Raw genomic sequence first — 21,390 nt, 5'->3', positions numbered from 1 at the left:
GGGCCTGGAGACAGGAATAAGCAGGAGCTGAAAGGAGGTGGCCGGAGGGATGGGGAGGTGGACCCTCCGGAAGTCCCTGGGAAAGCACAGTCTGCGCCACAAAGAGCAATGGGGGGTCTATTTGAATGAAAAGAGGCTCTGCCAGGAATCCCAGGGGGAGAGAAGGCGGCTGGGATCGCTCTCAGAATTGGGCAATACCAGCCCTGCTTCCTGACCCCCAGGGTGAAGCCCCTGCCACCCAGGTACTCTGCACAGCTTCCTTCATTTCCTTCATGGCACATGACCATTTGCAAGAGTCACGCTCCCTTCTTGTCCCCTGTCTTCTGCTGCCTTGGGTAAACCCACCTCTGCCAACTCTGAGCACAGAGCCTGGCACGGAGGTTCCCAAGAAGACCTTCTGGGTGAAGGTGCACGTGACAGGGCCAGCAGGCAGCATTTTCCAGCATCGCCTTCCCACTGCTGCCCTCCCTGCCTCTGTCCTGAGGCCACAATCCCTGGCTGGGCTCAGGAGTGACTTACCCAGAGGTAGCCCTGTGGAAGGGACGTGCTGACCGCTGAGAAGCCCAGCAGGGGACAGCTGACAGGACTGTGGACCAGGGCCCCAAGCTGCGGAGACACAGAAGGCACACGGGGGCTAAGCATCAAGGTGTCAGAGATGCCAATGTTTGGCAGCAGGACGTCTGTCCAAACCACCTGTGGGGGTTGTCAAACCTGCACATTTGGGCGCCCCATGCAGGTCCCAAATGAGAATCCTCAGAGACCGGAAAGTGACAGGTTTCACAGAATATCCAGGCAACGCCTACGTACTCACATTTGACCAGCGCTCTCCTAGAACCTTCTGGCAAGGAGGCGCCTGAATGATACTCTGGGCCCGCTACCGATTTTTCCCAAACTAAGCAACATCTGGATAAGATTTGCTGAAAACCACTAACACCCACCCCGCTTTATTTTACAGATGAAGAAATGAGGCTCATGGTGGACACATGAATGCCCTAAGCCACGGAAAGAGGACGACAGGGCCTGGCCTGCACCCTCCTAGATCTCCCTGCATTCCTCCAGAAAAGCACAGCGGAGGAAGGAAGGGGTGCTGGACATCTGGTTCCGCCCCCCTCAACAACAGAACCAATTCCGCAGACAAGCCCGCCAGCACCGGAAGGCCGAGGGGCTGGCAAGGCCACCTTCGGGGCCAGGGTCTCCATCTTTGACCGGCTGTCATCAAGAGCCACTAGCTGCTCACTCCTCCTGCACCTGCTGCCCCAAACCACAGGCCAGATGGCTCTCTGGGGCCTGTTCCCTGAGCTGAACCCCACCAGCTGGTCTCTCTGGCCAGGACAGCAGTGCATGGAGGTGGTTCGAGGTGTGTCTCAAACCCTGCTGGAACCCCTGGCCAGTAGGAAGGCAAAGGAGGCCCACAGCGAGAGCTGGAGGCGCCCCAGGGAGGACCTCAGCCACCCCACTCCCCCAGCCCCTCCCCCTCTCTGCTGGGCAGGTGCTGCCGTCTGCTGGTGCTGCAGGCCCCCGCGGGCCCTAGCCGAGGCAGGAGGTCCTAACCAAGTGTCTAATGGTTGAAGATGAGGAAGCCCAGGGAGGTCACCTCATCCACTCCCCTCGTTTAGGAGTTGGCAAATTCTGATGTGTGGGCATGGGGGAGGGGACACGACTAACTCAAGGTCACACAGCAAGTTGGCAGCAGAGTCGGGTCTAGAATTCCAAGTCCCACTCCCGGCCCAGCGCCCTTCCCACTCGAGTTGAATCCTCCCCAGAGGCCCGGCTGCCCTCGTGCAGGCCTCAGCGCTCCCGGCACCCAGTTGTGTGCAGCTGGGAGCACAGGTGCAGGCACCTGAGCAGGAGGCTCCCCTCGCCCTCCCCCCCACCTCCCCACGCACCCTCAGACCCCCGCTCCTCGGCATCTCACTTCATGGTGGGCCACACGCAGCGGAGGCTGCCCAGTCCCTCCTGCCAGGCCACTGCTCCAGTCCTCCCACGGACCAGAAGGGGAAACTGCAACCCTGAGTCCAACGTTTCCATGGCAACCCCAGGGGGCCCAGATGTCAGCCTTGTCCACAGAGCCCTGGGCCAAACTGATGGCAAAAGCTCCAATGGCTCCTTGGCCCCAGGAGTCCCACCGGGGTCAGGAAGCCGACTCTCCCAAATCAAGGTGCCCCGGGTAGCGCAGAGGAGAGTGACTCGAGCTGGAGGACGGAGACAGGCTGTGGGCGAGCCAGCTGGGGCTCCGGTCCCAGCTCAGCTGCTACCAGCCGGGGACCCCCGCAGCCAGTTCCTCATGGTCACGGAGAACCTGAAGCCTCACCGGGATGGTGGTGGGGACTGGAGAGGCAGATATACGGCACTTGGCACGGGGCCGGGCACGTCCTGTGGGACATGCTGGCCTTCTACGTGCGCCACCCTGTCTCACCTGCAGCACCAGGCCAGGAGGGGCGGGCTGGGGCAGAGCCAGCGGGCAGGGAACCCCACAGAGAGCGAGCAGCTCTGGCTAATGAGCCTGGAGCAGACCCTTAGCAGGTCTGGGCTGCAGCCCCCGGCCCCCGAGGTGCTCATCGTGGAGCATCTCAGCACCCTTTCCCCAAGCTCCAGTCCCCAGACAGGCTCCCAGGCTGGACCGCGGCTCAGGGGGACAGGTTTGCACTGAGCCCTCCCCCTCCTACATGAGGGACTTCGCAGACGTGTGTCCCCAGGGATGAGGCAGAAGACGGCTCCCCAGGGTGGTGGTGGCTTTCAGGGAGGCCCTGAGGCAGCGGCTTGTCTGTGACCTCACCACCCAGGAGCGGCCTGTCCCGTATTCTTCAGAGGACTAAGGCCATCGGGGGTGACAGATGTCACCCTGGGGTCAGCCTTCTCCACAGGAGAGGCTTACCTAGGGCCAGGTAAGCCACAGACAGGGTGGCCCCTGAAAAATCCCCACCCCACAGACTCTACCTGAGTAGAGTCCCCAACCCATCCTGGCCTCGAGGCCCCTGGGAACCTCCACCCTGTGCTGGGAAGGAGCACACGAGACTCCTCCCTATTAATCAATCAATGAGGTCTGAAGGCCAACAAAGTCCGGCTTCCCTGAGCCCTACAGGGATGAACAGCATCTGGCCTCCCCTGCCAGAAACGAGTCCAGAAGCCCCTCCTTCCCCAGGGAGTGCCAGCAGACCCTACCTCTGAGGGTCTGCGGGCAGCGGGGAGGACCCGAGTTACTGAAGATGAAGCGCCTTGAGCAGAGCCTGGCACGGATGCCTCTGGAAAGGGCTCGCTACCCTATTGCTGTTGCTGCCCCCCGGGCCACTGGCCACCGAGCCATGCTGGGAATCTGACTGCACCCCCTAAATCAGGCTGTGGCACAGGGAACATTCCACCACCCCTGACACCTTCTCCAGGTGCACACACTCAGGAGCCAGGTCCGTCCTTCCTGCCATCCACGTGGCCAACCCCACCCTGGTACGCTCTCCGAATGCATCCCCATGTCCCCTGGCCCTGTCCCCTTCTCTAGGACCAGGATGAGAGGGAGAGAGTGGGGCCAAAACACCCCAGCATCCAAAGGAATATTATAACACAATTTTTGGCAATAAAAATCCATGCAAAAAAATTCATGATGAGCAATTAGTAAGATGTTAAATACACACAGAAACAGACCCTGCACGGCCCTGCCCCACCCCCACCCCAGCCCGTTACTTACCCCCCAAAACAGCAGCCAAACCAAGGCCACAATTTGCTGATTTGATTTTGGAAGTATTGCATTCCACTCATCGTGATGACTGGGATTAGGTGACTGTCCCACGCGCCTCGCCCCCGCCGGGCCCTGACTCTACCCGCAGCCGAGTCCTGCCAAGGCTCGGCGGGACCCCCACACTGAGGACTATGTGGCTCTCTCGGTCACCAGTCTTGTCCCCTCAGGGGCCATGGTTCACTCGCCTACACCACAGCCTGAAGGACTGGATGATCTTTCCAAAATGTACATCACAGGGTGCTGGTCCCCCGCGTGGAGCCATCCTTGGGTGTGTCATGGCCCTGAGAATGAAACCCCACCGCAACCAGCCCGGGAAGCTGGTGTGGCCCAGTGCGTCCACACAGGACCTGTCCATCTGTCCTGAGCTCCAGCCTGTCCTCCCAGCTCCCAGGCTGCCCCTGCTCTGTGCCCCTCAGTCTGTCTGGGATACTCACCCCCCGGGGCCTGCGGGGGATCGGGGCCTTCTCGCCGCTCACATCCGCCACCCCTGCCAAGAGGCCCTCTCGGGCCCCGTGACCACGAAGCCCCACCCCTGTATCTGACCCAGCTGACGTAACACACATCGCCCTCCTGCGTCCCCCCCAGGTACGGCTATCTCTGTCCAGACTGAAAGCGACAGGAGGGCGGGTCCCCACTACACACCCCATGTCTGGCACAGGACCTGGTATGTAGTAGGTGCTCAAAATTATGTGCAGAACAGACAAGTGAATGAACTAATAGCTGAATGGACGCCTCAAGGGCATGCACTTGTCGCTGTTCAGAGCCCCAAGCTACAGCCCCATCAGCTCGTCTCTTAGGGCTTATGTTAAGTCCCAAGCCTGTGCTTCCCCCTCCCCAGAGCTCACATGAGTTCCTCTCCTAGGGCAGAGGATGGCAGTAAGGACTCCAGAGGGAGGGGTGAGTGCAGCCAGGACATCGGGGACAGGTGACAGAGGGGGGAGCGTGCCAGTGGTAGGGCACGTGGGTGCTGGAATCGGACTAAGCAAGGTGCCAATTCCTGGACCCCTCACTACTGGTTGTGTTTTTAGAAAATCATGTCACCTGTCTGAGCCTTGGTTTCTAACCTGGGAAACAGATCTAGAAACATCTATTCATGGGGTTCTTACAAATATCAAAACAAGACAGTGGTGGCAAAGCGCTGGGGAAACGTGGTAGGTACTTGACAGACGGAGGGAGGGCGGCCACGGGGCCAGCGTCAGCTGCCACCTGGCCTGGCAGCATCAGCTAGGGGCCAACCCGTGGTCTGGCGGAGCACCTCGGGCGTGTTGCGGCCTCTCTTCTGAGCTGGAGTCATGCCATCCGCGGATGAGATCATTGCTATCTCTCAGCTCAAAATCACAGGCTTTTTCCATTCCCTTGACCCACAGAGGGCATCTATCCGCATAGTTTTGGTGGGGAAGCGGACTCCTACCGCATCAAAGCATCTTGGGCGACTCCATCCGTAAGAGGTGGAGAAGCTGGGACCACACCCCGGCCCCCTCCTGCCGGGGGTACAGGCCAGAAGTCCCAGTTGTCCCACGAGTCACCAGCAAGATCCATTCCACTCACCTGCAGACTGAGGCCCCGCGAAGAGAAGGCGGGGATGCAGCAGGCCAGGATGGGGCACCAGAACGGGCCTTTGCTCTTCTTGTCCTCATCCGGACACAGCCAGCCTGGCTGGTTTTCCTCCCCTACAGCAAGAGCAAGGAGGAGGGGGAAGCCGGTCAGAGTCCGCGGACCAAGCGGGCAGTGAGCAGCCCTGCGAGCCCAGGGACCGTCCCCAGCTCCATGCCTGCCCAGCCCAGATGAAACCCGGCCCTGCTCCATGGTCATGGCCGTGCATCCCGTGCATGGCAGCGAGTTGGGAAACCTAAGAGTTGAGTCCTGGCTCGCCCACCCTCTCGCAGAGCAGCCTTGTGCAAATCCCCCCAACTCTAAGCCTCGATTTCATCACCCATGAGACAGGGGCATAAAAATGCCTTTGTCTTGAAGTCGTTGTGGGGATCCAGTGAAATAGTCGATGAGAAAGGGTTTCAAAATGTTGTGATGCTGAGCACAGACCAGGCCCTGCTTCCTTGACCTAGAGATCTAGAGGGGCTTCTCGAGGCCAAAACTAAGCCCGAAGACAAGGTGACACATCCTTGCCGCTCTACACTTGACTCTGATGACGATGGTCAAGAGTATGACCCTCTCCTGCTTCCTTTAAGACCCACCCTGAGACCCAGGCGGTCCTTGGCCTCCACATTCCCAGTCTAGTTGGACACTGAGGCCCTTGGGGGCCTGTGAGAAGCACAAGGGCCCGGACTGCGGACTTAGGTCTGGACACCGCTGTGTTCGAGAGCATCTGTAAACCACACTCTGCAACGTCTCCTTCGCGTGGGTCAGGGCTCCCTCACATGCCACCACCTCCAAGAAGTCCTCCCTGACCACCCTGGCTATGATGGCCCCCTCTCTCAGAAACCAGTCTAAAGATCACCTCTTATTCCCTGCACAGCCTGCACCACAATCTAGAATCACTTTGTCTATTTCCTTGTTCATGGTCTCTCTGCACACATCTCTAGAACGTAAGCTCGGGCCAGCCAGACCTGGGCTGTCTGGTTTGCCGCGGTCTCCCTGGTGCCCGGCCCACTACCTGCACACAGTGAGTGCTCAGCAGGGACAAGTTGAAAGGGTAAATGAAGAGAGGGCGTGACTGAGCAGGTAACTACCATCCCACCATCCCTCCCGGAGAATTCTCCCTGCTCAAGAGCCTATCCTTCTCCGCGCTCCCTTGGGGGGCCGCCTGCAAGGAATGCCATCAGCCCGGGCAGGGCATGGTGAAGACACCTACCGTGCGTCCACACGCAAGCACATGGAGGGGCCACAGACGTGTTCCCGGCTTCTCATTCTCACAATAACCAGCTCAGTGAGAAGCGTGATTTTTCCCTTTATGGACAATGAGGCCGACACTCGGGGATGAAGTAATTGACTAGGTCATGTGCGCGGCTGGTGGCAGAGTCCAGATGGGGACCTGGGTCTGCTGGACTCCTGTGCTGTCTCTCGGCAACCAGCACCCCACCCCCACCCCCATTGAGGTGCCTGACTGACTCGGGACAACCAGGAGGTAGCTCCGCCCTGGAGAGGGAGAGCCAGAGGATGGGACTGGGGGCCCCGGGCGAGAGGAGCCACTCAACACAATGACATCAAGCCGCAGGGCACCTGGAGCTTCAGGGATGGGAGGAGCGGTCTGCCACGGAACAGTCCTGACGCAGACCTCCCACCCCCACGTGTCTACTCAGTGGCCAGGAGGAAGCAGGGACCCGGGCCCACCCTGGCCCAGCCGAGCAAGGGTCAGCTCTGCCCGAGGGGGCTCACCAGCCACAGGGCCTCCAGACTGGGGTCCTGCGCCAACCACTGCTCCCTACCGTCAGTCCTCCCCACGACAGCCAGAGCCAGCCCACAACTTCCGCCGGACGTCACCATTCCCACGTCCAGTGAGTCTTATCCTCTTGGAATCAAATCTAGACTTTTCCAGAACAGTGAGGCTGATCCTGCCCTCCTGGCCTCATCTCTCGGTCCCAGGCCACTGCACTAGGCTTTCCTCAGCCACTTACGAGTCTGGCATGTTCCCTCCCTCTAGAGTGCTGCCCTCTCTGTCCCAGGGCCGGCTCCAATCCTCCCCGAGGCTCAGGTTACTTGTCTACCTTCTGGGAGTGACCTCAGCTGACCACCACCCACCCCTCCCCTCCACCACTTTCTGTCTCAGCCCCTGTTGGCCCGTCATGGCCCTGAACAGTTTCCCACTCTTGTTGGTTTGCCTATTTTTTCCTCTGTGTGTGCATGAGTGTGCGTTTGTGCATGAGTGCATGTGCCCATGAGAGTGTGCACGTGGGTGAGTGTGCGTGAGTGTGTGTGTGCCTGTGTGTATACCTGAGTGTGCATGAGTGTGTGTGCCCATGAGAGTGAGTGTAGGTGTACATAAGTGTTGCGTGAGTGTGTGCATGGGTGTGTGTACATGAGTGTGCGTGTGTGCCCATAAGAGTGTGTGTCAGTGTGTAAGTGTGCGTGTGTGCGTGAGTGCATGTGTGCGTGAGTGTGTGTTCATGAGAGTACGTGCGTGTGTGCCCACAGGCTCCCACCTTCACCTGTGTTCGGTATGAGGTATGTCAATCACACCCCAAGAACATGGCTTTAACCAATGCCCTGCCACCAGAGAAAGGTGTCTTCCCGGTGCCAGCTGTGGCAGGAGGAGCTGGGACAAGGGGGCACAGAGGATGCTGTCTGAGAAGTGAAAGACATCCACAAATGTCAGGCATTACGACGTGACCAGCCTGCTTTGGCAGAGGCTGCAGCCCACCTGCCCGGGGAGCCCACCCCGCCAGCAGTCCCCCGACTGCGCGGGGGGCTCACTCCCCAACGGGCACAGAGACAGCCCCAGCGTCGGGTCTCCGCCTCACTGGGTCCTGGAGGCAGAGTCACAGCAAAGGACAGCTCACCAAGGAGGCGAGGCCGTCACGGAACGGAGAGCCGCAGCACAGGACAGGCGCCATCATAACAGAACGCCCATGTACACCACACTTCACAGTTTACAAAGCTCTGTCCCACGGGAGGCCTCATTTCACCCTCAGAGCCGCCAGGAGGGGTGGGAGTTGGCATCCCCCTCTTACCCGGGGAACCGGAGGCCAGGGGACATCAAAAGCTGGGCCCAGGAGCCAGAGAGTGGACCGAGCACGGGGCGACAGCCCAGAGAGCCCGCCGAGGGACAGCACCCTCCCCCCGGGTAGGTGCTGACATCGCGACCACCGTGCTGCCTCCCAGACAAGCCCCTGGATGGTGAACAAAGACGGGCGGAACTTGAGCCTGCCCTGCTCTCAGGCCCCTACCTGATCAGGCCCCTTCCGCCGCAGAGCCCAACAGACAGCTCAAATGCAGCTGTCCCTGGAGCTCCGGCTCCTTCCCAGAGCTTGGTCTGTGAACATAACCCCCCTCCGTCATCACGCCGCCCGAGCCCCTCTCCTCTCCTTCCCCCCATGCCCACAGCCTATCAAGTCCTGGCGATTTATTATGATATATATTATGATATCTGACCTTCTCCTTCCAGATGGTGCCTTCCCTGCCTGCGATCCAGAGCGTTAAAAGAAAATGGAGTTGTAGCTCCCCATCTGCCACTGCCATTGTTCCTGTCACAAAACCACGGCAGCTGAGACCAAATTAGAAGGCTGTTGCAGTTGAAAATTGAAAGCCCGTTTGGGATAAGTGACATTAAGCGCCGGCACCGTCGGCAGAGCCGAGGTTTCCAGGTGACATTAAGTGGGGGCTTATTCAGCGCCCAGCTCTGTTTGCCAGCACCCACTGAACGTAGCAGCACCCCGTGGGGCAGCGGGGGGAGCTCAAGGGCTGGAGGCCACGGCCCCTTCCACTCCTCCGACCTCCATGCCCTCAGCACATCCCCACTGGCGGCAGGACGCCGACTGCAGCAGATCCCAATTCGGCCTCCAGTTCCCTCCCTGTGTGACACAGAGCCAGACACTGAACCTCTCCGAGTCCGCTGGCCCCTCCGGAAAATGCAGGAAATTATTCCAGCCATTCAAGGGTCCCTGTGAGTGCTGGAGGACAGAAAGTAGTATATGCCAGGCTCTCAAGACATCGGGAGATCGCTGTCTTGGAGTTGAGGAGTCTGCCTAACCGGGGGCTTGAGGGTGGCCACCGCCCCTCCACTGGGCTGAGCCTCCGGCCCCGCCCTGCTCCCCGACCCTACCCTGCCTCCCAAAGACCCTGTGCTCATGCCTGGAGCTGCGATTTTCCCACCGCTGCTTTGATAGTCAAGGGCGGCCTCCTGGGCCACCCTTCTCTACTTTCTAAATCCGAGGCTGCCCTCAAAGTTCCCCTTATACACAGAGCCACGGAGAGGCCACTGGCCAAGGCCACAGACATTGCAAACATCTGCCCGTGGAGACAGAGAGACACTGGTGCCCGGGGAAGGCCAGGCGAATGGCCGCGGTCACCCAGCTGGGGTGGGTGACCCACCACTGCCAGCTAAGGGCTTGGGCAGGTCCCAGTGCCCATGTTGAGAGCCAGTGGAGAAGAGAGCTAGAATGAGCTCAGCACGCTGCCTGGGCTGCGCTCAGGACCCTCCCCTCGATCGTCACCAGGAGAAGGACGGGGGTCACTGGGAGGACTTATAGCCAAGTCAGAGGCAGAAGGGGGGCCAGGCCATGTCCTGCGAGGATATGTCCCTGTGAGCTTGGGACCAGCCCGCAGCCTGCCCAGCCCAGGTCCTCTGGGAAGGAGGGAATATGGAGAGCTGTGATGGGAAAGGCTCCAGTGACCCAGGGGTATAAGAGCCACAAACACAGCACTCAAAGATCTTCGGGTGAGGGGACACAGGCAGGGAGTGCTGAAAGCCCCTAGCCATGCCTCTTCCTTCTCTGGGGCCTTTCCTGGAGCCTTTCTGAATAGGAGACTAATTGGCAGAGGGGTGGGAGGGTGGCATGTCCCCTCCCTGTTCGGCACTGAATCACATGCAACCGTAGATGGGTCACTTTCCCATCCGTGAGATGCAGGCTCTCCCGTCCTAGGAGCTTCCTCCACAGGCCAGGTGCTGGCTGTCCCGGGGGCTTCCACGCCCATCTCCCTATAGTAGCCCCATGAGAGGGGCACTGACATTACCTCCACTTTCTGTTGGGGAAAGGCAAGTAAAGGCTAAATCATTTGCCCGAGATCACAGAGCTGGGGAGGGACAGAACCAAAAACTGACCCCAGACAGCCTGGATCCATTTCACAAGGTCCTAAGATCCCCAAATGTAAGGGGGAGAGGACCCCCGGAGCTCCAGTCTGAGTCCCCTCCCAGAGGCCTCTCCCTTGACCCCACGGCACTGGAGGGGCCCCGCTGGGATGTGAAGCTGGTCCCCAGATTCCCCAGGACACCCTGCCCTTTCCTCCCTAGGGGCAGAACTGACCCCCCATTCTGGATCCCAGGCACCCCCAGTCCAGCCCTCTCCTTCCTCAATGTTCAGTGGATTATGATCTCCATATGTGGTAGTCGGGAGAAGAGAAAGAACAAAAAAAAAAAAAAAAAAAAAAAGAAAGAAAGGAATCACATCCTTTGTGAATAAATGTTTTTAACATATTCTATTACCAAAAGGCTCGTATTATTCCCCACCACACCCGACCAAGCACTGCAGGTTTAAGAAAAAAAAAAAAAACTGGCAAAATAAAAGGGACAAATTATTCAAGCCCCAGGGGAACCCAGGCATTCAAATAAGATTTCAAATGACTCTCCTTCCATTAAAACTTCTGCTGCAGTGAAACCCGCGTGGAGATAAAGCAGCTGAGCGCGTCACAGGCAGCCAAGAAAGGAGAGGTCCACACCACTCGGCTCCACTGCCTCCAACGCCAAGCCCCACTTGGCAGAGCAGCTGGGCCTCAAACTGGAAACCGACCTGCCTTTAGAGCAGGTGTACAATCGGGCTCTGGCGTGCCCGAGACTGAACTGCTCCGTGGGTCAGCAGGGGAACCACGTGAGCCTTCCCTGGGGCTAGCGGTCGGCTGCCAGGGCTGGAGCTGTCTCTGCTTAATATCCTCTCTCCTCCCTCTGCAGCTCTCTTGGCCGCCCGGAAACATCCAGCAGAGGCTTGTGCCACGTCAGCACCAGATCAAGAAGGCCTCTGACCCTGGCTCCTTCAAAGCCACAAACTCCTCCCCATTTCCTCCCGCCTCCACAGGCCCTCTCGGCACAGCGGGCAGAACAATCCACTCAAGTGGAAACCAGACCAGATGCTGCCCAGCTCTCACCACTACAAGAAACAGCTGGCCATCACGCTCAGAAAAAGTTTCCTACATCTCGCCCTGGCTTTCTGGAAAACCTGCCTGTCCTTCCAACTGCCTACTTCTCTCCCCGTGATTCATCAGCTCTGGCCACCGCAGGACCTTTGCACTTGCTATTCTGAAGCCTAGACTGCTTTGCCAGATTTCCGTTGGCTTTAGATGTCCCTTCCCAGGGGGCCTCCCTGATAGCAGTCCTGACCCCCAGGCTCGGTGACAGGCACGTCACCCAACTCTGTCCCCTAAATGGCCCCACCTCTCCCTGCTGATTTGCTCCTCATGTAATGCCTATCTGCCCCTCATAAATCAGAGCTTCCCTGAGAGCAGGGATCTTTCATTTTTTGTCATTGCTCTTTTCCCCACGCCCTAAATCACAGTAAAGACTCATTCCATAATTATTTTTTAATTGATGAAAGCCAGGGTCAAAGGTCCTCACTTCTTTCCAGAAACATCTCAAAACCTATAATAAGATCACACCGAAAAAACAACAACAATGAAACAAAAAATGTCCCCGTTATTGGCCAGAAGCAGCAAACGGGAATTCTGGTACACCACAGGAACTAGTAGCTCTAACGGACAAGTATAAAGTCCTTACAGCTGGACAAACTTGCGGTTTGCAGACAGAAATTCTCCCAGTGGGGGTTGGCAGAGGGACGGCGGTCCCAAGTGGACTCTGGCGGATTGTCCAGGGTCGGAGCACAGCTCTGCCCCTTCCTGCTGTGTGAGCTCGGGCAAGTCACTGCACCTCTCTGAGTCTCAGAGCCTTCCACTGTACAAGGGGGTCCACAGCAGAACCTACCTTCAAGAGTTATCATCCATGTGAAAAGAAAGAGACGCATAAAATGCTTAGAAAACCGTCAACCACGTAGGACGCGCTCTGTAAACATTGTCTTGTTTATCTAAGTAATCATTATGGGATGCACAAGACAAAAGAAAAATAACAAAGAGGCCCTGGTTGAGAATCAGTTTAATCTAACCTGCACTGCTTTGTTTTTTCCTTTGGGTAACAGTTTGATTGAGAAAGAATCCGGTTACCATAAAGCCCACCCTTTTAAAGTCTTCGCATCAAGGTTTCTAGCATATTCCGCACTACCTAGGTTGGAAACATTCGCATCACCCCACGGAAAGAAAGTCTCTCAGCAGCCACGCCCTGACCAGCCCCCCAGGGCCCTGACAACTGCTCATCGACATCGTCGGTTGCCATCACTTTACAGACAGGGAAACTGAGGCTTGGACAGCGGCCATGACTTGTGCAGGGTTACCAGGCAGAGCCTCAGGACTCAGGACCCTGGCTCCCGTGTTCCTCCCTGGCACCGCCTACCTCCAACTCAGAAGTGTCCCTGCCCCCACGCACCCACACATGCACACCCCAAGCCTCCCTGCTCCGCACCCCTGGCCCCTGACGCACTCTCCCCAGGGCTTTACTCACGGAGTCCGATCTTGGCCAAGTGCAACCTGTTGACCCAGGAGATCTTGCTCAGGGGGTTGGGGGTGATGAAGACCACCATGAAGCTGATGGGGCGGCCGGACCTGCGGCGAGAGGGCGAGGAGTGTGAGGGCCCAGAACTAGCTCCATGTTGTTGCCTCCGCCACGGGCACCGGCCGTGGCACCAGCTCCGCTCAGAGCATCACTGCGACGCCAGAAAGGCTGGAGCCCCAGCCAAGCCTCTGTCCCCTGGGGGCAGAGTCCCTCCACCCACCATGGCGGTCTCTCCGCAAAGCCACCGGGCCATCCTCCCCAGCCCAGTCCCCCACCCCCAGGCTTGGTGCCTAGTGACTCGAGAGGCCCTTCCAGGGCTCCCCAGTCAGTTTTCCTCGGGCCTCACCAGACACACGTACACATCCCACAGGGGAGCCTCTGCCAGGAGAAACGGGCTCCCGTCAGCCTGCTCCCAGCACCCAGTGTCCCAGTGTGGGTGCTCCGCGAATGTGTGCAGAATGGACATGTGAACAAATGAGCTTGTGATGGGCTTGGGCAGCTAGAGGTCACTGTTGTCACACTACTGTCCTCTCATCTCGAAGCAGTGGGTCCCTCGGGGTCCTCTGGGGCCTGTTCTCTATGGTGGGGGAGGGGAGTTCAGGGAGGGGTCGGGGCCAGGGTCACTGACTCTTCCATGGGAGAAAGGGATGCAGGGGCAGGAAGCGGCTGCATCAGGGGAACGGCAGCCAGATCCCAACTCAGAGCCTTGCTCCTCTGCCTCTGACACTCCAGCCTGGAGCCTCATATCTTGGACTCCTGGGCTTGTGGCCTTGCCTCAAACGACAGTGCTCCGACCTTCCCAGCCCTGCAGCCAGTGTGCCTGTAATTCTCTGTCCCCCAAGTCCTCCCATCCTCAAGTTCAAATCCAGGCTGTGAGCCCCCAAGCAGCACCAGCCTAGGCTTCAGGTCGGAGCCCGGCTCGACTTCCTACTCTGCGGCCGGCGGCGTGGGGGCTATTTGACTCTTGGAGCCTCCCCGCCCTCATCGGCAAACTGGCGTTCAGCTAGCCTGCCCTGTCTCTGCCACACCTGTCATCAATTCCATAAACATCAGCTGAGGGTCTACAGGGCACAAGCGCCAGGGTGGGCATTTGGGGCCAGGGCCCATGCTGGGGGGGGGGGGGGTGTGGAGGCCGGGTCCATGAGGGGACCCAGGGCCTTGTCTCAGGGCTCTGCGCCATCTGCAGGAAAAAGGTTACAGCACAAATGGAACTAACCAATAGCAGAGCGTCTAGGTCCTGAGTCTCCTAACAGAGGATACGCTTAAGCCAGGTACGAACTGGACATTCATTTGTTCATTCACTCATTCATTGGATCATACACCCCCTCCATGCCAAACGCCGTGCTGGGCAGGGCCCGCAGGGTGTACACACCCACGCCCACGACCACCCTGATGAAGAGGTTCACTCCGGGTGACCCCTCCCCGCGTCCCCCCACCTCCCGCAGTGGCCATTCCCCATCTCACTTGTCGGGTTTTCCAGGAAGCAGGAGCCTGAGACGACACTTGTTGGCCGAGTGGATCTCCTCCTCCTTCACCCGCATTAGCCTCTGCAGGGCCAAGCACCAGTCTTGAGCCACGGTCATGTTCAGGTTCTAGGGTAGAGGATGCCAGTGAGATCACCACAAGGCCCGAAGCCACACAGGAGCCTAGAGCATTCAGGGGGCCCCGGGGGAGAGGAGCTGGGGAGCTCGACAGGGACCCCTGACTCAGCCATGGCAGGTGGATGGCCCCCTGGGCTGCAGGCCCAGACAGGCTTCCCAGCCCTCATTCAGACCCCACCTGGCTCCCCTCCTTCGAGAGGGATACAACCTCCCAGCCAGCTTCCTCTCCAGCCTTGGGGTGAGGTCCAGGAAGGGGCTACGAGGCTGACTAGTCACTGTGCAGAGAACAAAAAATCACCACGCACCCAGACCCTACTTAACCCCCATCGGAGCTTCACCCTGAACAGAGGCCACCTACCAGGCGTCCAGGTAGCAGTGGGGAGCTAGCTGTAGCTGCTCCTCCTGCCTGCAGGGTTCAGAAACCAGGAGCATGCCTGGGGCCTGAGCTAAGACCTGAGCCCTCTTCCACCCTGCCTGCTGAGGCTGGGCACTGCCCAAGGGAGGAGCCCGAGCCCCACAGAACCGGGCCAGGCTTGGGTACCTGGTAGGTGCCGTGCAGTGTGCTGATGAGGAAGGTTATCTGCTCAACCACAGCCAGATCTTTCTGCAGGTCCTGCAGCTCCTGGAAGAGGCGCGGGGGGCCGAAATACACCTTATCTGGGCAGAGAAGAAACCCAACTCAACTTCACGGGTGGAGGAGGGGTTAACTAGGACCCAAGTGTCCATTCACTGGAAAAAGGAAGACCTGTCACCCTGGAGATATGGCACTACAGACACAGGAGGAGACATTGCCAGGCTCTTGACCTGGTGGAGTTCCCAGTCTACGTGGCAAGGGGGGAAGGGGGCACAGATCTAATCACAGGTAGTCTAGCAGCTGGGTCCAGGCCACACTCAAAGAGTCACAGGAGGCCAGAAGACTAAGAACCAACTGTGCTGGCAAGAAGTAAGGAACCTTCACAGGGCCAGGCATGTGGTGGGCATGCTTCCATAAAAGGAGAACAGCATATGCAAAGGGACTGTGGTTTGAGGAAGCCCACAGACAGCGAAGTGTTCACAGATGTACTGAGGACCTACTGTGTGCCAGGTTCCATTCCAACTGTTAGATAGCTGTAAAAAAGACAGAAAGGACCCCTGTTCTTTTTTTATTATTATTATTTTAAGATCTTATTTATTTATTTGACAGATAAAGATCACAAGTAGGCATAGAGGTAGGCAGAGAGAGATGCAGGCTCCCCACTGAGCAAAGAGCCCAATATGGGGCTCAATCCCAGGACCCTGAGATCATGACCTGAGCTGAAGGCAGAGGCTTTAACCCACTGAGCCACCCAGGCGCCCCAGGATCCCTGTTCTTAGAGAACTTATGACCTAGGTGAAGGGGGAGAGGGGGACCAATTAACAACCACAACTGAAGAAAGGCACTAGGAGGAAAGATATCAGGCCAAGGGGACAGTGAGGGTGCCCAGATCTCTGGGGATGATACAGATGTGGTGCTGGGGCACGGGAGACAAGCAGCAAGAGACAAAGCAGGAAGGAGCAGCAGGCCAGGAGGGGAAGTCCTTGAATGCCGTGCTAGAGACTTTGGGCTGTATTCTCGAGGCCCCAGTCTCTCGCGCTGAGGTCTTATGGAACTCTGGGGGGAGGGCTTACTTGGGGTTTTCATCTAGAGGACGGTGTGAAAAACAGATGTACTTCCCGAGTCTCCTGGATGTGGTGACTTTCAGGCCACGTTATGTTGCACAGGGTCAGGGCCCCAGCGGACTCTGGTCAAGAGCAAGGAGCGCCTGGATGGTCTCCAAGTAACGAGCGGGGAGCGAGGGGGCCTGGCAGGGAAGTGATGCCTCACACCCAAAGAGCAAAGACTGACTCTGCGGTGAGCCTAGTGGGCAAGCTGGTGGGCAGCTCTGGTCACCATAGGGCACCCTAGGGGAGAGTTCCAGAGGCCCTGAGAGAACCTGCCCCCGAAGAGGTCCATAGCCACGTCTTGAGCAACAGGGTTCCCGCAAAACAACGGCATCCGCCACATTAAACAAATGCCGTTAATTTGAATCGTGATATGTTGTAGCTTCACGGTCATCCCACTTCTGATTCTGTTTTGGTTTTATGGTTGTCCAAGGGATAGAAGCATCAGAACTTTCGCACACCTAGTCTTGTCTTTGCGCATATCTGAATAAAAAATCATTCAAGGCCAACTAGGATTCAAGAAGAATTCTTTCTAGGGCGCCTGGGTGGCTCAGTGGGTTAAGCCTCTGGGTCGGGTCATGATCTCAGGGTTCCGGGATCAAGCCCCGCATCGGGCTCTCTGCTCGGCAGGGAGCCTGTTTCGCCCTCTCTCTCTGCCTGCCTCTCTGCCTACTTGTGATCTCTCTGTCAAGTAAATAAATAAAATCTTAAAAAAGAAAAGGGAAAAAAAGAAGAATGAAGAATTCTTTCTTTTTCCCTTGAAAGGAGTCAGGCCACGTAGTAATCTCATTCAAGAAACACGGCAGTGATGGAGGGGCCCCAGGGTGGCTGGTAGCCGTAAGGTGGGGTCAAGCTAGGGCTGAAGGCATCTCTGGGGAGGACAAAGGAGGCCCTTCGCTGGGGGTGGGGGAGGGGGAGGGTGCTTCTGGAAACCACGAAATAGCCCTTCCTGCTCACAGACCCAGGAGAAGGGACCCAGCAACTGGGGGTGGGTGCAACCGGCCAACCTGGCCCTCAGAGAGCGACACTGCACGGTGCTATCCCTCCCGCTCTATTGCCAGAATTGCCCGCAGCCCAGAGAGGCACCATCCCAGGTCATACCCTAGACAGAGCCGGGCTGGTGGGCAGGGGAGCCAGCGCCTGTGGAAGGGGCCTCCAGCCCAGCTCCTCCCTGCCAGCCCTGCAGCTGGGGTCTTCCCTTCACTCAACAAACAGCGGTCAACACCCCCTGCCCACCGGCCCCAGGAGAGGGCTGCCGCCAACCATCACCAGGGAAGCTGACCACAGAACAGAACCGGGCCTTGAGCGCTCAGGACAGGGGGCCTGGCCCAATCCAAAGGAATCAGGAAAGGCTTCCCTGCAGAGGTGTCATCTAAGCTCGGCGGAGTAAAGGCAAAGGAGACCGAAGTAGGACAGCAGAAGTGTCCGCAGAGGGGCGGAGGCTGGGAGAAGGCCCTAGGGCAGGAGGGGCTCTGCCCCTCGGGAACAGAGAGGTGGGTGTGGCCACACCAGGGGAAAGGTGGAGTATGGAGAGGAAGGGGGCAAAGACTTGGGGAAGAATAGCAGCCAGGAGCCTCCCGCACCGGACCAGGTGTGCTGGTGACGGCCACCAAGGAGATGGACAGAGGTGCACAGCCGAGAGGCTGCCCAGGCCCTCCCTCCGAGTTCTCATTCCTCTCGTGCCAGAAAAGTCGGAGCCAGACAGCCCTGAGCCAGACAACCCTGGGCCCTGAGGGTCGAGGAGCCTAGAGGAGTGTCACCTGGGCCCCTCACTGCACAGACAGGGGAACTACGGCACAGAGAGCAGGGCCATCCACTGAGGTCCCATGGGGGCAGGCAATGGTCAAGCACCGACACAAGATCCTCTCCGGAACTCAAAGGCGTCATGTGTGTGCACTCGTGTAGGCACACATGTAGGCACGCATCACGCATGTGCACTTATATAGACACACATCACGCATGTACGCTCGTGTAGGCACATGTGTAGGCACACAGGTGCAGGGGGGTGTCGGGGTGGGGGGCAGGGACAGTGTCCAGTGCACAGGATGAAGGCGTGACTCTGGAGTGCGCACGAGCAGCTGGGGGTCTGGGTGCACTCTATGTAGGGTGGTGGGGCTGCGAACCGGCCGAAGCCTCTCGGCCAGGGGGCCCATCGGTCCGGGGCTCGCACACCGGGCCCCCAGGCCTGGGCAGGTGTCCCACAGGCAGCCGCGGGCTGGGTACTCACTCTGGGCCTGGCCCACGGCAGAGGCCTTCTTGGCGCCCGCATGCTGGATGAGCACGTTGTCCTTGTCGTAGGAGCTGCTCTCCTGGCCCACCTCCACCACCTGCACCTGGGGCAGCGCCGTGTTCCACTTCACCACGTACTTGGGCCCCAGGGGCACCAGGCTGCTGATCTCCAGCTGGCCCCTGCCAGGACAGACAGGAGGCGGCCCTGGAGAGCCTGCAGCAGCCCAGGCCCAGGGCCAGCCCAGAACACGCTCCTCAGCACACCAACTCAGCCAGGCCCCCTCGCTGCACAAGCACAAGACCTCGGGCCCAAACCAAGCTGGGAGGAGCAGGGAGCCATGGATGAGGCGCAAGCCCCGGGGTGCCCAGGCCCCAGCCCAGATCCAGAATCACATGCCCCAAGGCCCCGAGCCCCCAAACCCATACCTGTTGTTGGCAGGCCTGAGGAAAAAGACAAAATGGAAAGGAAAGTCATTCCTGTTACTGAGTGATCTCTAGGGGGCTGAGACCGGTAGAGGCCAGCCACGGGGCTGGGCCAGGCATGCACATCGGGGACCACAGGAAGGCCTTCTCCCCGAGCTGGCCACTGGCCTCCAGTCACCTGTGATTCCCACAAGGGCCCTGTTAGGAAGCCTGTATTCATCCAGACAAGGACACCGACGTGCAGACAGGTCACGTGACTCACACCAATGTCACCTAAGCTGATCCCTCCCACCCCCCAACATGGGCCGCCAGCCCGCCCTGCCCCACTCACACCAGGCTAGACCCTGAGCGGCAGGGGGCAGAGCAGGTGTTCTCCAGAAAGAGTGCCTGAAAAATCACAGCACAGGAGTCAGGGAGGGAGGGAATGAGCGAGCCTTAAGCACCACCACAGTGAGTGGGGACAGAAGCTTCTTCCCAAGTCCCCTACCAGTGCCAGGTCTCCTCTAGACCTGCGAACTAGCAGAAAGGTAGATCCCAGTAAGTCTGATGGATGGACGGACGATGGGTGGATGGAGGGTGAGTGAGCCTGGGAGTCCCCGGACAGCGCTGCTCCAGGTGCCTGAGCCACAGCCATGGGGACTGTCCCCAAATCTGCTCCGTGGCCATGCCCACCCCGGCCGACTCTGGGTGCAGAGCCGACCTCAGGGGCTCCAGCCGAGAGGTACAGGTAACACCCCTTTGGATCTCAGTTACCGTCTTTGTATTGGTGACTCCGCGAGGATTTTTAAAGCTCTGTCAGCTACCGGGAGCGGAGTCTCCTCCATTTGAGGGGTTAAGAGCCCCAGCCGGACTGGCCCCAGCCGGAGTGCATCTAGCACAATCCCTTGGCCAGAGGCTCAAGCAGGGGACGCAACTGAGTGAATGGTACCAGGTGGGGACCGAGAAGCTGGCAGAGCACAAGACCCAGTAAGGAGGCCGTGTGACCTAGTGACAGGCCCCTGTGGCCCTGGGCAAGGTGGGCCTGGAATGCTGGCTCTTCAAATTTTCAAGAGAAGTCAAAAATGTCTCAGTCTTTGTGTGAACTCTCTGTGTGAGCCCCAGTAAAAGACCTCTGGAGGCCTGACGAAAGCCAGGGGTACAACAGCCCTCACCCCACCCAGGTTCTAGTTCTTTCGGGCACAGCCTGGAAGCCCAGCTCTGGGCATTTCCACCACCTCAATCTCAGAAAGGAGGCCAGGCTCCATGGGGGAGACAGTGCCCGGGGGAAGTGGTGGCAAAATCTCTTGAATCCCAGGGTGGTTGAAACCTGGGAAGCTGTTCAGTGACCAGCAGAGTTCTAGAACAGACCACTCTGCAAGATGGACAGCCGCTAGCCCAAAGGCCAGCGGTGGCCCAGGACAACCACTCCAGATGCTCAGGGGAATAGGGACAGAGCAGGCCAAAAGGGACGGGAGAGGAAGCCAGAATGTCTGAAACCCAAATCAAGCCCCTCGCAGGGACGGCCAGTCCCTCGCAGAGAGGCCAGTTCAGCAACTGGGACACAACGGCGGGAGTGGGGGCAGTCCCTGCAGCGGAGCTACGACCCAAGCCCACTTACTTGAAATTGATGTTGGCGCAGACCAGCATGTCGTTGAGCAGGAAGACCCTGCGCTCCTTGGACTTGATCAGCTGCCCGCGGTCGCCGTACACGGTCTCTGTCAGCGTCTCACACAGGAGCAGCTGCCGCTGACCCGAGGTCAAGAGCTGCGAGAGGGAGACAGAGCAGAGTGAACACGAGCAACGTGCCCGCTGCCACGCGGACGTCACCGCGCCCAAAAGGCGGAATCCTCTCGCTGCGTGCAGAAGAGACCGGGGCCGGGAGAGGCAGAGGAGAAAGGTGGTGAGTGGTGAGAGGCACCAGGGAGCAGGCCAGAGGACCGCACACCGGGGTCTCTGACTGCCGGCCCAAGGCCAGCACCCATTCTCAGGTGCGCCAGCCCCGGATGCACCTCTCCACAGTGGCCGCCACCAGCGACATAAACTCTGCAGTCGCAGACACTGGCTTGCACCCTGGCTCCCCGCACACCAGCTACACAGGCCCCTGGCAGGTCACTTCGCGTGCCCGCAGCCCAGCTTCCCCAGCTGTCAAGTGGGGTGGGGAGCCACTGCTCAGATCACCACATAACGCACCACCGGACCTGGCATTTCGGAGCCCAGTGCAAGATGAAAATGCAGCCCTGGTGCAAATATTATTAAGGATTTTAGGACAGTGACAGCAGCAGAACACGACACCAAGTGTGGGGCCCTGCTGAGCGCCCAATGTGCACGACGGCACTGGTCACATCACAGCTAGCACTGAAGAGTCACTGATCTGCCAGCACTGATCTGCCCGTCAATGAGGTGACCCACTAAGAGGCCAAAAACCTTCAAGCCTCAGGCATCTGAGCAGGCATTTGCCAATCTCAGGCTGGACCCCAAGAAGCCCC

The 21,390-nt window shown here is 58.8% G+C and overlaps 1 protein-coding gene across 14 annotated transcripts in view; it reads right to left on the bottom strand.

Annotated features, from left to right (window-relative positions):
- Positions 1-21,390, bottom strand: part of ARHGEF10L (Rho guanine nucleotide exchange factor 10 like) — a 156,103-nt gene that overhangs the window by 35,466 nt on the left and 99,247 nt on the right. For 10 of the 14 annotated variants that reach the window (XM_059134833.1, XM_059134830.1, XM_059134838.1 and 7 more), the window contains 8 exons: positions 20,523-20,668; positions 18,929-18,943; positions 18,501-18,682; positions 15,135-15,250; positions 14,457-14,584; positions 12,942-13,042; positions 5,279-5,400; positions 520-606 (listed from right to left, as the gene is read on the bottom strand). In XM_059134833.1, the coding sequence (XP_058990816.1) occupies positions 520-606; positions 5,279-5,400; positions 12,942-13,042; positions 14,457-14,584; positions 15,135-15,250; positions 18,501-18,682; positions 18,929-18,943; positions 20,523-20,668 (897 nt within the window). The remainder of the gene's footprint in view (positions 1-519; positions 607-5,278; positions 5,401-12,941; positions 13,043-14,456; positions 14,585-15,134; positions 15,251-18,500; positions 18,683-18,928; positions 18,944-20,522; positions 20,669-21,390) is intronic. The other 4 variants (XM_059134836.1, XM_059134839.1, XM_059134841.1 and 1 more) reach the window with 1 other exon arrangement.

This window comes from Mustela lutreola, chromosome 10 (genome assembly GCF_030435805.1).
Source record: "Mustela lutreola isolate mMusLut2 chromosome 10, mMusLut2.pri, whole genome shotgun sequence".
NCBI classification, from domain to species: Eukaryota; Metazoa; Chordata; class Mammalia; order Carnivora; family Mustelidae; genus Mustela; species Mustela lutreola.
Note: the sequence above shows the minus strand (reverse complement) of the source record. Positions and strands in the feature narration are given on the sequence as shown.